The following is a 17,275-nucleotide window of genomic DNA, read 5'->3' as shown; positions in this document are numbered from 1 at the left end:
TAAAAATCCTACTTCTCCTTTATTTCCTTTACTTTCTGCTACACATTTCCAGGAACGTTCCCAGGCTGAGTGTGTCATGCCATCAAATTGAATTTCTAGTTTAAAAAGCAAAATTGGATTTTTTTTCTTCAGGGAAGGGTAACAGAAATAAATAAAAGCAGCCCTGAATGCATTTCCCCACACTACATTTTTAGAAGTAAATTAAATATGCCCTTTCATAAACTAAGGGAACTTTCAGGAAAATCAGCACAAGATTTAGGTGAGCAATAGATGTGCAGAAATTTAGCACTGGTCTCCTGACTTTTCTAAATCATGTGCCCTAATCAGTAAAGAAAAGTTTGCATGCTTACTTTATATACATATATGTACACATACACATACTCTCATATATAAATGACATGCATATATTATGTACAGATATATATGTTATGAAACATTTAAAACCAGCAATAAAAGACAAATTATATAAAGATAAGATAAAATATTAAATAAAAGCAGATGAAATATTTAAAATAAAGATGAAATAAAATTAACTTTCATTTGCTAATGCTACAGAAACCCTTTTGCCCTCACTAAAAATTATTGTTAATAGTAGTGTTAGTGAGAATCATATAATTAGATATGCTTTAGTATTTTTGAAAATCTTGTTAAACTCTGTGATACAGTGGTTCAAAAGTCTTGTCCTAAGTCCAGTTTATTTCAATACTAATTTTTATTGGCTATCTTAACTGGACAAGATACCTCACAAAAATTAAAAATGTAAGAAGTGTATAATTGGCTGTGCTTACTAAATCATGTATCATTTTTCAATTTCATTCAACAGTTGGCAAAGGTTGTCTTTGAAATTTGTCTGGTACATTTTCACCTTTCCTGATGTCAGTTCTTGCAAGTTAAACAGATACTGTATCATATTGTAAATTTCAACAAAAGAATTCAAAACCATTGCATATCTTCATTTGAATGATTTTCAAACAGGTGAGAAATTTCTCTCCACGAATGTTTTAATAGGACAGATGTGAGAGTTTTTATAGGTAGAGTATTTACATTTTTTTCATCAACAAAAATCACTTAACAAAAGAAAAATTTCCAGACATCTTTTTTAAAGCTCATCTCTCCACAATGTAACATTCTTCAAAAAATAAAAGTTACTTTCTCTTCCATTGTTATAATAATACCTTACTGCTACCAACAGACCAGGCTCAGCTTGCCCTCTTGCTCTAAACAAATAATTCAGAAGTCCAAAAGTTGGTGCAAGGATTGGAAGTTTTATTGAGATTACTGGAATTCAACTAAATGTCTAACCAAGCAAACAAACAAAGAGAAAAGAGGAACAGTGGGTCCACTTTATCCTAGTCCCAATCAGCGGGGCAAGCCTATTCCACTGACACAGTAATTGATAAAAGCAGTTCTCCCCACTGTCGCTGGAACAAAGAAGAAAAGTGCCGACTAGATTTGAATCAGAGAAACAAAACACAGCTAGGAGCCCTCCATGGTGCAACTGCACAGAACAACAGAAGAGGGCTCAGAAAATCAGAAACAAAGCATAGCCAGGAGCCCTCCAGGGTGCACCTACATAGTACTGAATACAATCCAACCAAACAGCAGAAGAGGGCTTAGAAAATCGGAGAAAGGTAAAGAGAGTGTTAGTGGCCTCCAGACTGCCAGTTACTGTGTGGCGTGGGAATGATTCCCCACCACTCTCATGCATCCCCTGTCAGGGGCAACCTGTTCAAGCAAGATCTTCATTTGTAGGACTGGCCTTCCAACCTCTGCTAGTTACCTGCCAGGGCAAGCTGCTGCCAGGCAGATGGAGCATGCTTCTCACAGGTTGAGAGGAGTTAAGCTGTAGTTGTCCAGTAGTCACTTCACAAAGGAAGAGAGGGGAAAGAAAAAGGAAGAGTAAGAAGAGAATAAAATATTGTCTTGTCAGAATTTAGGCCAGGGGCTCCAGGAGAGACTCACCAGCAGCAGAGACATCGGAGCAAAACAGTCCCAGTGGCCACTTGCCTCTGGCAGCTAGGGTCTTCTCTGGTGTCCACAGCTTTACAATTTTCGCTGGTACAGATATTAAAGCAGCACGTGTGCCGCATGGGGAGTATCCCAGGGCCGTTCCTGGCACCCAGAGTCCCCTTACCTCCTGGCTTGTACCAAATTAGGCTCTAGGGTCACAGAGATGAACACTGCACCCAGAAGTAAAGCAAGCAATGCTTTACTAAAAGAGGGGATAGACTGATGCATACGGGGGTAGCTACAGTAAAACTAACCCCCTGAGGGGAGCCGTTCAGGGTCTTTTATAGGGAAAGGATTTAAGGGGTATAGGCCAGCATCACTGGAGGTGGTCTGTTCTGTTTCTTCAGGTCACATCATGGGCGCATGCTCAGTTAGGGCGTTGGTCCTTGAGCCTGCTCAGTAGGTCCAAGATGGCGGTGGTGTTCATCATTGTCACCTCAGGAGGGTCATTGTAGTGGTCACCTTGAAACTTTGCTCACATGCAGGAATTCCTAAAGGGATCTTAAGATTAATTTGTAACTTAATTTTTATGAGTACAGTAAATAAGCCTTGGGGCTTTTGCAACTCAGCGACCATCTATTCCCCTCTTATCTCAGTTTATTTTATCAGGGCAGGCCATGGGATAATCATGTGCCCTGGGGGATCTCATGACTGACAGTAGAAAAGTAACAAAGGGTCCTCTGCAGGGAAAATGGAGTCAGTTTGGTTCACAGGCCTAGCCTTACCATTTCATTACCTTGAAGTGACAGATCAAGTATGTTTATCTTTTGAAATAACTGGTAGGTTTCATACTACTCAAAGACATTTGTCATCACAAATAAAGATGAACAAATTTAGAATAAGGTTTTTATAAAGAAAAATGTGTAACCCTCTACAAACTTGACGGCATTTTTAGTAATTTGCAGGAAGTAACCAGCAAACATGTATGTGTCTCAAAATATGTTTACATCACTTTGCATCTCAATACAAAATCATTGTAAATATTCTGTTATTTAAGTCATAGCACCCATAAATCCCTGAGACTCGGCACACATATGCTGCAATAAATTGCAACAGGCTAAAAGCAGAGAAATGAGTGAGTGGCCACCTTCAAACCCTTCAAGTGTGGAGCCTGACTTAGCAAGCCTCATGTACCATGTGAATTGCATGAAAATCTGATGGAAGGATGAAATGAAGGTCCAGGATCAATCCATGTATTAAATATTAAATATTAGAGTTTCTCTATTTTAGATTTTTTAAATGAGTATAAATAGAAGTTAAAATATTTTCTTCTTAAACCCCAATGAATTGTTTTCCAGACTCCTATGAGTACACAAACACTACTCAGAAGATCACTTTCTGTAGAATAGAGACTTTACCACAATACTTTACTTTTCAAATTCATTGAGTTCTATGAACTATCTTCTGAAAAAAGCAAACCTGACTAGTAAATTACTTGAGTGTTACAGAATTACTTTGGTTCTCAAACATCATGTGGTTTAAGTGCATAATAATTTCATATTTACTTACACAAATCTAGTATTTCAAAATAATACAGAAATGGCCTTCTTTTTCTTATATCCATATTTTCTGGTAGGTTGGGGAGATTCTTTACAGAATACTTTGGAAGTATTTTTCATTGTTACCAATTTTCATCTTAAAATGAATGCAATCACATCTATTGGCCTGTTATAATTTTCAAAAGTTGTCTAAAACAAAGCAGTTGAATAAACATGGTCTATTATACTCTGTTTCAAGTAATTTTAAAAGGTCAATAACGTAGACTTAAAATTTCATCCATTAATTTGTAAAGTAGAGTAAAAAACAAAAGAAGGTAGGTGTTTTAAATTGTTTATAAATATTAACACTTTGGGCAATTTTATATGAGAAATAACTGCTGATAAGGAAGTCGCCATTTTTATCTCATAATAAGAATTTCATGTCACTTCCTTAGTCTTCAAATAATTTCAGTAATAAAGAATACAGTGTTATTTCTCAAATTCAGCCAAGTCTACACTTTCATAATGGCAGACGCTCACATCTTACTTCTTTCTCTCCAGGGTATGTTTTTCAGCCTGGAAATGCGCAATGGTTACCTACATGTCTTCTATGACTTTGGATTCAGCAGTGGTCCTGTGCATCTTGAAGACACATTGAAGAAAGCGCAAATTAATGATGCAAAATACCATGAGGTACAAATCTTTGTAGTTTGGGTGGTTTTGTTTCTGTTTTTTTTTTTTTATTTAGATCTATTGATCTAATTGGGTGGTCAAATGAGATAGGATAGTGATTAAACTGACACTTTGACATCTGCAGAATAACTGAAGGTCCCTCATCTACAGGAAACACTTGCCTTGAAAGCATGGATGTTTGTGTTGCTTTGACACTTCTAATAAGAGTCACTGAAAGATTTCTTTCAATTTCTTCATTGACCAAAAGTCTCCTGCTGATGCTGAATGTCTTGATTATAATGGCACTCGTATAGAATCCTTCTGTACATTTGTTGAAAATGCTAGAGTGTAAATACACAGCCATTTTTGTTCCTTATAAAAGAGTTTTCCTTATAAAGAGAACCCACTAAAGATGCTCTTTAGCCTTGAAACAGATGTGCAGTACACTGATAATAAATATATTTCATCTATTTTCATTAGCAACTACTTTAAATCTACAATTTAATTAAGTGTATAAAAAGCATACTATCTTTTAAGTTGAACTAAAGGCAGGGAGTCAAAAGTTATATTTCCATTTTCAGTTCAAAGTCCATAACCTTCATGAGGACAGTTTACAATAAAAAGAGAATATTTTAACTATGTCTATGACTAGCATCTTCACAGATTCATTGGAGTCACTCATTATGTCACCAAAAAATGACACCTGGTAACCTGCAGTCTAGAGTCCAGAAGGCACCTACTTGAGAACACAATAGTGGTTGCCAGGGGCTAGGGGTGTGGGGGACATGGGGAGTTGTTCAATGTGTATAAAGGTTCAGTTATGCTAGATGAGTAAGTTCTAGAGATCTGCTATACACCATAATGCTTATAGTTAATAGTATATTGTACACTTCAAAATGTGCTAAAAGAGTATAGCTCAATCTAAGTGTTATCAACACAAAAGGGGTGGGGGGGACACAGGAAAACTTTGGGAAGTTTCTTTGGATATGTCTATTACTGTACTTTAATTGTGGTGATGGTATCATGGATGCCTGCATATGTCCAAACTCATCAAATTGTACCTCAGTAAAGCTGTTTTTTAAAGCATAGGAAGAAGAAGGCACCTACTCAGGCTCTTTCCCAAATCCCCTCAGAGGGGCAGGAGAAAATAGTAGGTCTCATGGCAAAATTTTTCTTGAGCTAGCTCCCTCTTCAGATAGACATCCTTCCCCAGGAAATGTGAACTGCTTGTTGTCTAAGCAAGAGTTTTCATGTGTGTGGGTAAGAAAGGAAAACCTATTCCCCATTTTTGTGGGAAAAAAGAAAAAAGAAAAAAAAAAAGCACAAGGACATGGAGGACCAGCTGTTATAGCCAAATAATTAAAATATATAGAAGTCTTCAAAAAGATGATTATTAAAGAGTTGATCAAGACTTACTATATATTATTTCTCCCAGATCTCGATCATTTACCACAATGATAAGAAAATGATCTTGGTAGTTGACAGACGACATGTCAAGAGCATGGATAATGAAAAGATGAAAATACCTTTTACAGATATATACATTGGAGGAGCTCCCCCAGAAGTATTACAATCCAGGTGAGGATTTTTGTTAAATAGCTGTTTGTTCCTAATGTACTGGGCTGAGTATTCAACATCCGGGAGAGGTCTAGGAACAGGTTTAAGCTACCCACTTGCTACTTTTATGTACGTGCATGAGCACACACATTCATGCACCAGCCAGCCCTCTGTAGCCAGTCCTTAAGATCTCCTGAAATTAGCACCTGTAGGTGTGATCTACGGGTTTCTCCAAGTATTGTATTACTCTTAGAACATAGTCTAATGCAATATTTTTCATCAGCAAGAAGAACTGAGGAGCATGTGTATTACGTGAAAACAAAGCAGCACTGTGTCCCTTTACTTTTGTTTTGGCCTTAACTTAAGAGTACAAAAAAATTTTAAGGTTATTAAAGGGGTTGTGGATTATGTATAATGAAAGACTATTCTAATATATTCAGAAGTTCAGCTTTTATTGCAATAAATTTATAGCATTAGAGACCCTTAAAGCTGAGAGGCAACTTTAGGATTATCCAGTCCAGTGGTCCTCAACCATGGTTCTCATTGGAATAAACTGAAGAGGTTTTACAAATGCCATTGTCTGTGACTACTCTCCAGAAATTCTAATTGGCCTGGGGAAGGGCCCCAACATAATATTTTTTAAAAAGAAAAAGAAAACCCTTCCCAAGTCAGGTGATTCTACTGTACTGAGAACTGCCAATAGAGTCCTACCCCTTATTCAATAAGAATCTCCCTCTCCATTAGCCCTTGCACCTTTCTTTGAATAAATTTAGTCATATATAAAAAAAAAAAAAAAATATATATATATATATATATATGATTACCTTAGAAAGAAAAAAAGAAAAAAAAATCAATTTTTAATGACTTCAGTTGTTACAAAGCTCTTCCTTATCTTGGGTCAAAACCAGTGCCATTCCCCTTCCGTGCTGCGATGTTTCATATTTAAGAAGGCACCCAAGCTTTCTTTACAAATGAAAGAGTCTCCTCAGTTCCATGCACATGGGGCCTTTAAACAGTATGGTTGCCATTATATGCACTCCAATCTGTCAATTAGCACAGTCTTCCAGGTGTGATCTTGTCAGAGAGGAATACTGTGGGGCTGTTACCCTTTAGTTTGGCCATTGTTCATCTAAAATACATTGAAGCCAGTGTAATTTGATCAAAATTAATTTTATATTTACTCAATATTCAATAATATGTTCTAGGGCACCTCCTATACATGAGGCACAATAGGTACTAGGATTATAGTATTAAACAAAATACTCTTCAGGATAATGGATTTCTTACTTTCCTATTGATGCAAAAGCCCAACATTCACAAAGACATTCCTCTAGCCTTAGTTGATTATAATGTGTTGCAAATAAGGCCAAGAAGATGGGTTCATTACCTAAGTGAATTAGTGGGAGTCTGAAGACCTGGGTTCAAATCCTTACTTACCACTTGTGACGTAAGAGAGTAATTTACTTCTTAGTTTCATTTTATAGGTTAAACCCTGTGAAATTATCAACAGTTGACTATTTTTGATCAGTTTTCTATGATTCAACCTAATTATTATTTGTAAAAGGGAAACAATAGCTTCTCCATCTTTCTCAGTGAGTTGTTATCAAGATAAGACAAGATAACATAAGCTAAAAGATTTTGAAAACTATAAAGAAGTAAACAATTTGGCTTGACTCAGAACAAAACTATTCTATAGGCAATGATTAGACATTCCTGTACTTATCAAAGAAAGCATGAGAATATGGATGATTATAAATCGATTACAAATGACTACTAATAAACTCAAATTCCATAACCTACTTATGCAGGCTATCATCATCATTATCATTATGGCTGTGTCAGTGAAGACTGATTGTCTTTTCCAGGACCCTACGAGCACACCTCCCCTTAGATACCAACTTCAGAGGATGCATGAAGGGTTTCCAGTTTCAAAAGAAAGATTTCAATTTATTGGAGCAAACAGAAACCCTGGGAGTGGGTTATGGATGCCCAGAAGACTATCTTGTAAGTAATACTCAGTCAAAAGCTTTCTAATAAACAGACACAAGACTTTTCACTTTCAAAAGCTGGAAAAGCTCTTTTCAGCTTATCTGTAATCCAAGGAACATCTTGGGTTCCCTTCTGCCACCAGGAGTAAGAAGAGTCATTAAGCTAGAATGGCTTGTGGGGCTCCTCTGTGACTTAGTCGTTTTCTTCAGTTTCCAATGGGTGATGCATCCAAAGCCCAGAGAAGCTGTGTGAGCATCATTCCTCCCTCAGGGTACAGAACAGGAGAAGCTGAAACCCCATCTGTTAGAGGAACACAGAGGGAAGGCTAGCATGCCTGAATTCCAGCACAAACCAGAATTCGAAATGTAAATTATTCGTATAGAAATTAACAGGCAAGGTCTTCATATGTGAAAAATTGACATTTTAAGCATCTGTTAATTATCAAAAACACTGTATTCTTTTTTTTTTTTTTTTTTTGGACGCACAGATATCTCGCAGAGCGTATTTCAATGGGCAGGGTTTTATTGCTTCAATCCAGAAAATTTCTTTCTTTGATGGCTTTGAAGGAGGTTTTAATTTCCGAACTTTACAGCCAAATGGATTACTATTCTATTATACTTCAGGGGTAAGTATTTGTTTTTCCCTTAAGAAATTTCTTTGTGATAATTGTGTTGTCTGTTAAAAAATAATCTTTACACACATTAAAAGTGATTTTCAATTCAGATTAATTTTGACTCATGTGTATATACACAGAATGCCTCATTTCAAGCACATTATACATTATTATATATATTGTACATCAGGAGTTCTTAACCTTGGATTTATAGACCCACCCACCCCTCAGGGGTTCGTGGATAGAATTCAGGGGGTCTGTGGACTTGGGGAAAAAATTACATCTTTATTTTCTCTAACTGAAATGTATTATTTTCTTCAATTAAGAATATAGGCAACAAGGTACAGTAGTATGCAGTAGTATTTGCAGTACCTGTGACTTTGTCTTTAATAGAAATCTAGATATTTTTCATTTCATGTCATAATTGTCACAGATATCTCAAAACATCATTTTTTCTCATTGCTACTTCTAAATTACGAAAGTTATTAGATCTGCTACTAGATCTTATTAATGCCTTAATAACATACAGGTATTACTATATCACAGATTTATTGTTTTAATATTTTGAAAACTGTATTTCAATGTAATTGGTTTCCTTTGTATTCCTACATAAAAACATACATACTTCTCTCTTCTTGGATTTGCTATAGAACACTTGAGCTTAACTTATAAAGATATGTTATTTCAGGAATAAAATAAGATCTGTAGTGGATTGGTGACCCTAAGATCCAACTGATGTATCTCTGGAAAGGTCATCATCAGTGTATACATGATGGGCCAGGTCATAATATAATTTCTGAAAGCAGATTTCACTTTTCATACATATTACCTGCATTTGTCACATTTATGTCCAATTTAAATCAGTAGCATCTCTGAGAATTTACCCAAAGCATTTTGTAGGACGTCTACCCTCAAACCTACCTCAGATTACCCTGGCTAGTTAAATAACACTTTTTGTCCACAAGAAGTAGTCTATTTTGAGGGCTAACCTTAGAAGTTGATGCCCATATAAGGAAAGAGAAGCAAGAGTATCATTTGCCAATATTTTAGGACAACCAATTAGCAAATTCAGAAAAAGAAATGTTACCTTCTATTTTTAATTTCTCATCTGCCTCATAGATGAAAAACGAAACGTTTAAAAAGCCAAACCAGCAAATTAACCCTTGCCTAGTCATCTAGCTCCATCCCCAAGAAGATCCAAATACTGTACTGTCTTCTCAAAAGGGAATAAAAGTAAGCCTGATTATGGAGTAGAAATGCCTGAGTTAGGAAAGTAACTGAGGCTGGGACAACAACTGTCAGCATGACAAAATCACCAGAATTTTCAGTTCAAGATATAGAAGACTCTTTTTTCATGGAAATATGTCTAATTCTATAAACAATGCCAATACAAGCAATAGGATATTTTTGGTTGTTGTTCATAGAAATTGTTTTATAAGCAAATTTCCTGCACACTGTGTTCCTTTAAGCAATACCATTAAGTAAATGTTGAAAATATGTCCATCCTTTGGATCCCTGTCTCCCTACTTAAAAACCTGTGCTTGCATTTCAGTCAGACGTGTTTTCCATTTCACTGGATAATGGTACTGTCATCATGGATGTAAAGGGCATCAAGGTTCAGTCAGCAGATAAGCAGTACAATGACGGGCTGTCCCACTTCGTCATTACCTCTGTCTCACCCACGAGGTACAGCTCCTCACTTTATATTCTTCCCACCATTAGTTTTCAGCTGTAGGACATGATCCTGTCAAACATCAACATGAGCAATAGGCTATCCTATTGCTTTTCTAGTGTTAAAAAAAATGGAAGGAATAGCTTACCTTCTTTAAAAAAAAAAAAAAAAACTTGCTATTACTTTTCAATACATGCCAAAGAAATCATTATATAATGACTAAACAGAAATATAAAGTTTTATTTCCAGTAAAACCAGAGGTTATCCAGGAAGTATGTACTTAAACTACTTGCTGAATTTTTTGCATATAGAAGGAGCTTAGCAAATATTGGTCTTGTTTTGATTTTGAATCAAACAGTTAAGAACGCTACATTTATGGCCACATTTTAAAAGCTCCAATGGCATCTTTAAAATATATAACTCTGAATTTCTTTTTCATAATAAAAAAGCTCCCTGGAATTAGAAATAAACCTCTGTGGCAGACTCTGCTTCTATTCTATGTCCACTTCTGTGGAGTCCTCCCATCCAAAGAAAACATTAGTAGGCTTTTTCTAGACTCTATTTCCAGTCAAGATCAAAACCATCCAGTGTGCTTTACGATGGAAATGGTCTCCCACAAACATGATTAAACAATCACCATGCGGTATGTTCTGTTTTCTCCACAAAAAAGTAATGCTGATGACTAGTCATCTAAACTTCTGCTTTATGGTTTTAAACTCCAATCTTGGTTTGAAGGGTCTTTTTTGCATACAGAAATATTCAACCATTTTATCCTAGGCCTTAGAGAGTTTGGCAACTCATCATCTTTTCATTAAAAGATGCTCCATTTTAAACCCATGAGAATACCTGCATATGCAACCTAGAGTAGAACTCAAGGTAAGATGTAAGCTGTGTGGTGTATAAAGCAGCTTTTTCCTTTGCAGATATGAACTGATAGTAGACAAAAGCAAACTTGGGAGTAAGAATCCTACCAAAGCAAAAGCAGAACAGACACCAGCAGGTGAAAAGAAGTTTTACTTCGGTGGCTCACCCATCAGTCCCCAGTATGCTAATTTCACTGGCTGTATAAGTAATGCCTACTTTACCAGGTACAAAATTCTTATTATTCATAAATTTTCATGATTGATACAGAAGATCAAGACAGTAATGAAAATATTTGCATCATTAAAACTGAGAACTATGAAATTTATCAGAGCCATAAGGGGATAGCAATTAAAAGTTTGCATGGGCTTGAGCAACTGACATACTTGGGTTTGTGTTAAGTTTTTTACCCTTTAATTTCTGTATGACCTTGGCTGAGTAAGCCTTTATTTCTTCACTTGAAAAATGCAGATAATAATAGTGCCTGCCTTGTAAGCTTGTTATGAAGAATAAATGAGATAATGAGCATAAAGCACCTTGCACAGTGCCCGGGATATAACAATTTATAAATATTAGACGTAATTAGTTTTGTACTTAGTATTAACAGTACAAAGTAACATACTCAAATCCTTGTTAGAGGTTTAAGAAAGTCTTGTTAGTTTAATGCATAACTTTAAACAAAGCCATTAATCTAGGTCCTTAACAAAAACAAAAAAGGGCTCCCTGAGTACAAGAACAAGCAAGGGAGGTATTTAATACAGATTAAGAAACACAGAAGCGGTCGCAATTGTCCAGGGTGTGCTGAGGGAAAAGATATTCATCAGTCAGAATGTGGTGCCAGGCACGTAGTTATTGATTAATTGGTTGAATGATAATTTAAAGTGTTCTGATTAAGATAGTGTTTAACAGGGAAAGACTCATCACACACACACACACACACACACACACACGTGCCCACAATTATAATTGCCAAAGTTCTTTGACTTACATAGTTTTCATCGTGAATTCTGAATAATATCTTTAAAGGTTTTTTTTTTCCTCTGTTACAAACAGGTTGGATAGAGATGTGGAGGTCGAAGATTTCCAGCGGTATTCTGAAAAGGTCCACACTTCTCTTTATGAGTGTCCCATTGAGTCTTCACCATTGTTTCTCCTTCACAAAAAAGGAAAAAATTCCTCAAAGCCCAAAATAAGTCAGAATAAAAAGGTAAAAGATAATGCTCTGCCAGCTTCCTGATTGCCCTCAGATTCTATGCACACAACTGTAGACACTGTTGCTTATAGAATTTACTCTAGTTTGCAACTGTGTACATGTGAGAGATGGGATACTTGCAGTGTCAGATATTCCAGTTCACCAGCTTTGTTGCATCCATTCTTGTTCCAAAGAAACAGTTTGAATCAGCTTTTATTCTTACTTCCAACTACTTTTCATTACAGTGGCTAAAATTGCTCTGATTAACAATTTGTATATATGATATATATTATTTAGTACTATAATTCTCTAGTATCATTTACTTTCATGCAACAATCCCAGGCTATTGTTACAATCATGGAAATTATTAAAGTTTCTGGTCTCACTCTGGTTCTCCCCTACAGCCATTCACATGCACAGCTGACCTGTGACATCAGTTAGAACTGCTCCATCACCAAAACCTTGAGTTCTAAAAATCCATTCCCTGACCACTGTTCTATCTCATTCATTTACTTCCAGCATGCATGTTATTTGCTTTCATTACAAATGAAACCCTTAATATCTTCCCATTCTTTCAGTCTAACCCTCCCCACCTCTTTCATGGTCCAATTTTAACAGGGCGCTCAAGTGCCCGTGCTCCCATCCTGGCCCAAGCCAACATCATCTCTCATCTAAATTACTGCAATAGCTTCCCAAAAGGTTTCCCTGCTTCTACCCTGTTCCCTGACAGTCTATTCTCAACACAACAGCCAAATCCCTATAAATATAAATCATGTCATGTCACTATTCTGCTCAAACCAGCCCCCCACTGTTCTCATATTAAAAGCCCAAGTCCCGACAATGTCATAAGAGGCCCTGTATGATCCAGGCCCCTTTCCCTCTCTGGGTTCATCTCCTCCCTCTTTCTCACCTAATTCACTCTTCTCTCCACATCAGCTTCCTGGCTATACCTAGAATAGGCCACGTGCACTCCTACCTTGGGGTCTCTACTACAGCTTTTCTTCTTCCTGTGCCACTCTTTCCCCAAATATCTGCATAGACAAATTCCCTCCTTCGAGGACTGCCCAACTCTTATTTGCTCAGTGAGACCTACCTTGTGCCCCTATGTGATAATGCAGCCTGCCTCCTGCCTCGCACCAGTGCGATTGATCTCCTTTGCTTTTCATCTATCTGTTTTTTCATAGGACTTATCACATTTTAAATTATTATTATGCTTTATTTATGATGTTTACATTTATCATCTGTCTCCTCACTTAAAATGCAAGCTCATCTGTTTCATTCACTGATGTATCCTAAGCACCTAGAATAATGTGTACAATATTTAGCTAGGGCATTAAAGGGTTGTGATGAGGATTAAATGTTTATGCATAAAAACACTTAGCACAGTGCAAGGCATATAGTAAACATTAAGTGAATATTAGTTGTTATATCTCTATAAAGCTTTGTGGATGTTTCTGGAGGATCAATTCCTATAAGTGAAATTGTTTAAATTAAGGGAATGTGCATTTTCAATATTGAGGTAATACCAATTTACACTCCTACAAACAGCATTTGAAGGAATCTTCTGTCACACACAATTGCCAACACGGGGTATAATCAAATTTCTAGAATTTTGCCAATCTAATGGATAGATGTGGCATCTTATTGAGATTTTAATTTGCATTTCCCTAAATGCTAGTGAGGTTGAGCATCTTTTCTGGGGAAAAACTGATTGCTTTCCAAAGCTGACTTCTGGACCATCAGCAAGAGGGAAGCATCTTCATGAGCTTCTCCCTTCTGATGGTTTTCACTGACCACTGTATCTTGAACACTTGCCCATACGTTTGAGCATATGTGGACTACTTTTTAGGATCCCCATGACATTTCTCCTTTGTTCACATGATTTCTTTACTAATGTTAAAATAATTTTGTTCAGGTACCAAAGTACTTCAAAAAATGTGTGGAAAATTGAATGAAAGGATAATATAAATTCTTCCATGAACTTTTTGAAGACTCCTCATATGGTCAAAACTTAGTCATTTTTCAGGACCCCATCCTATATTTGATGTGGAAGACTAGATGATTCAGGCAGAGAGATAATTTTGATTTTTATGAAGAATTTTGCTAGAGAATACTATGAAGGATTTTTGAGGATATAAAATTCTGATGACATGTTACTGTCACCCTCATACATGAGTGCTGAAAGGTTTATCCTGAGAATTTTTTAGCTGGCCCTTGAGTACTTGTGAGTAAGTAGCCTGGAGAAGCAAGTTAACATCATAGGCTGATGAGAAAGATCAATCTTCTAAAGCAAACACAGTTTACTCCTTTAAATGAACACAGTTTTCTAAATATCAAATGTGGTTTCCTAACAAATGTTCATAATCTCAAGGTTACAATCAATAGCCCTATTAATACAAACTTTTTGATATTAACACAAGTTTTTCCATATTATAGGAAACCTCTTAACCTTTGTCATTAATAGTCTTAGACAGAAACTTAACTCTGTAAGAACAAGATATACAATCACTGTAGCTTTCACTTATATTTTTTGGTAATTAGAATGTCGACATTTGCTTATCTTTTCCCTTATTTACCCTTGTTTTAAGAGCTTTTTAAATAGCTACCAAGAAAAACTTGTGACCTCTGGTTCAAATTTTTATCAAGGCTGCCTCAAAACAATTGAGATTATAATAATGTGTTTTCACAATCACTCCCTAATATCTCATTTCATGCATTATAATTCATTTAATTGTTTATAGCCTCTATTGTTTCCAGTTTTCTCCTTCTATGGGTAAAGACCCTTGTACATAAATCATTGAGTGTATTGCTGAATTAATCTGTAGCATAGATTCCTAGAGACAGAATTACTTAACCAAGGCAAATTACTTTACAGAAAGGTAACATTGATTTATATTTCCTCATGGGTATTTGAGAATATGTGTCTTACCACCTATGTTCCAGCCTTAAGTTTTTTTGTAATTTTATGTTCCAGATTTAATTGGGAAAGTAGTTTCTCATTTGGTGTATAATGTAATAATGAACATTTTATGTGCTGTGATAGACATCATTCTGGAGTATCTGACCAACCATTCTCTAGAACTGATGCCCTACCCACCAGGCAGGCCCTGTGTATTAGATGTGTGACCTCACCTCCCTGGATTTACACTAGGTGATTGGACCAGGGTAGATCACATGCACGAAGCTGGGCTATCAGATTCCTTAGAAACTTAGAATCCAGAGAGACTAGCCCGACCTGGTCATTGACTAGAAGACATGTAAACCTATGAGCTCTATGTTAATTATGCACAGAGAAAGCTGCTGTATAAAAAAAAACAAAGGCAGAAATTTGTCACACAGAGAAAGAAGAATGAAAGCAGGTGCTCTGAGGAACAAAGCTGAGATACCAGAAACCCCCAAAAGGGAGTGTCCTGATTCGTTCTAGTTTTCCAATTCCTGATTCTGGCTTATGATGGGATTACACTATACTATCTTTTCTTAGATTGTGTAAAATACTTTTATATCCTTACAACACACTGCCAGTTTTTTCTTCAGTAGCTCAACTAGCTTGGCTGTTTTCTGACACAAACAAATTTTGCTTAATTGAAATTGGTACCACCAGTGGGATGGCAACTAGTAGGCCTTCTGAGGAAAAACTTACATTGGTAAAGTTGAAGTCTAGTGGGGTTCAGTGAGAATCGCCACATGCATACCCATTTTAGGATAGAAAAACTGAGTCTCTATGTTGCGTGGTAGTGAAGCAATCAAGTTATAATTTGTCATTATTATTATTATTCACAACATAGATCCACAGAGAATTTATAGTATTTGGTTGCTATCTTTAAAGATACAGAGTTTAATTTTTGCAGCAGACAAGAGACAGATCCTAGTCTGTGTATTTCCACCTTGATGCAGAGAAAGGCAGGAATGGCAAATTGAGACTGTCATGGTCCAAATGGCCCTGCTTTGCTGAGCCCTCGGTGTCTAATTCACTGTTGTCTCTTCCCATAGCTAAGTGGATGCGTTGATTGAAAAAGAGCAAGATCCTGTCTATTGCAATGGAGAGAACAGGGAGCATCCAGAGTTGGGGAAATTCCTGATACCCCATGTTCTCTCACCCCCACCCTCCAGGCCCTGTGTAAAGCATTTCCAGCTGGGCCCCTCAGTGAGACAAAGGTGATCGTGTCTCCTATTATGAGGCATGTTACTCCACTAGGACTGGAATACAGTATGGGTCTGGAGGAAATTCCCCAAGACATATTAGAGGAAATGAGTCTCTCCCTGCAGCCTCACTCCTGCCTATTCTGCCCACCCATGGCTTGAAGCTACAGCCATTATTCATAAATGAGGGCTTGAACCAAAAATTATTGATAAGTAGGTGAATTTCCTCTATCCAAGAGAGAAACTTTGCTTCTGTGGCTCTGAATCAGATTCCAAGTCCTGAAGACGATGTGAGGAAAGGAAGAGGGGTTGGTAGAACCAAATGGGCTTTCCTTTAGGATATATGAGTCTATGAGCTCCCATCTCTCTTTCTCCAACCTAGCCATCATTGTGTGTCTCCATTGCCAGAACCCAACTGTAAATGCTGCTGCCCCGAGAGCAGAACAATGGTACAGATGGTCTGCCCTTTAATTTACCTGCCCCCTGCCCACCACATCTAGATTTTGAGGGTAATTCTGGGGTTTGGCTGGAATACTGACTTTCTTGGAGATACTATCTTTTGCCCATACAAGATTAAGGGTTTTATTGTCAATCTGTTCCGATCTACATTATATGTTCCAGAAATTCCACACTGCTTTGTTCTAGTAGAAACCCTCCTAGATTTTCATGACTGATATGGATTTATATTTTATGTGTATAGTTCTTCTGATATTTCAGTAGGGATTTGGGAGCGGGGGAATAAATGTGTGTGTTCATTCCATAATCCTCTCTCTCATACTGGCTCTTGCTGTGTTCTCCAGTCTTCCCTGCTGCCAAATATTTTCTCTCCTATCAGCCCTTCCTTTGTTCCAAGCTATCTTCCTTAGTGGGTCAAATAGGCCACTCCCTGCTTTTTAAAACCTGTGTGGCTCCTCATCACCTAAAAATCAAAACTCAAATGCTAGCAAGTCATCTAAAGTCCTTTCTATCGGCATCAACCCGTTTCCCAATTGCTATTTATATACCTATTTCTCCAGATCGATTTTCAGTTATATAGATGAAACACTTCAGGAACTAGGTCTGGGAACAGAATTTATGAACATGAGCCTGAA

The 17,275-nt window shown here is 36.9% G+C and overlaps 1 protein-coding gene across 1 annotated transcript in view; it reads left to right on the top strand.

Annotated features, from left to right (window-relative positions):
• Positions 1–17,275, top strand: part of LAMA4 (laminin subunit alpha 4) — a 130,955-nt gene that overhangs the window by 97,555 nt on the left and 16,125 nt on the right. Inside the window, exons 24-30 of the mRNA XM_063096436.1 lie at positions 4,050–4,181; positions 5,596–5,738; positions 7,583–7,721; positions 8,194–8,331; positions 9,872–10,005; positions 10,915–11,079; positions 11,906–12,059. Coding sequence (XP_062952506.1) covers positions 4,050–4,181; positions 5,596–5,738; positions 7,583–7,721; positions 8,194–8,331; positions 9,872–10,005; positions 10,915–11,079; positions 11,906–12,059 — 1,005 coding nt within the window. The remainder of the gene's footprint in view (positions 1–4,049; positions 4,182–5,595; positions 5,739–7,582; positions 7,722–8,193; positions 8,332–9,871; positions 10,006–10,914; positions 11,080–11,905; positions 12,060–17,275) is intronic.

This window comes from Cynocephalus volans, chromosome 5 (assembly GCF_027409185.1).
Source record: "Cynocephalus volans isolate mCynVol1 chromosome 5, mCynVol1.pri, whole genome shotgun sequence".
Classification (NCBI taxonomy): domain Eukaryota; kingdom Metazoa; phylum Chordata; class Mammalia; order Dermoptera; family Cynocephalidae; genus Cynocephalus; species Cynocephalus volans.
Note: the sequence above shows the minus strand (reverse complement) of the source record. Positions and strands in the feature narration are given on the sequence as shown.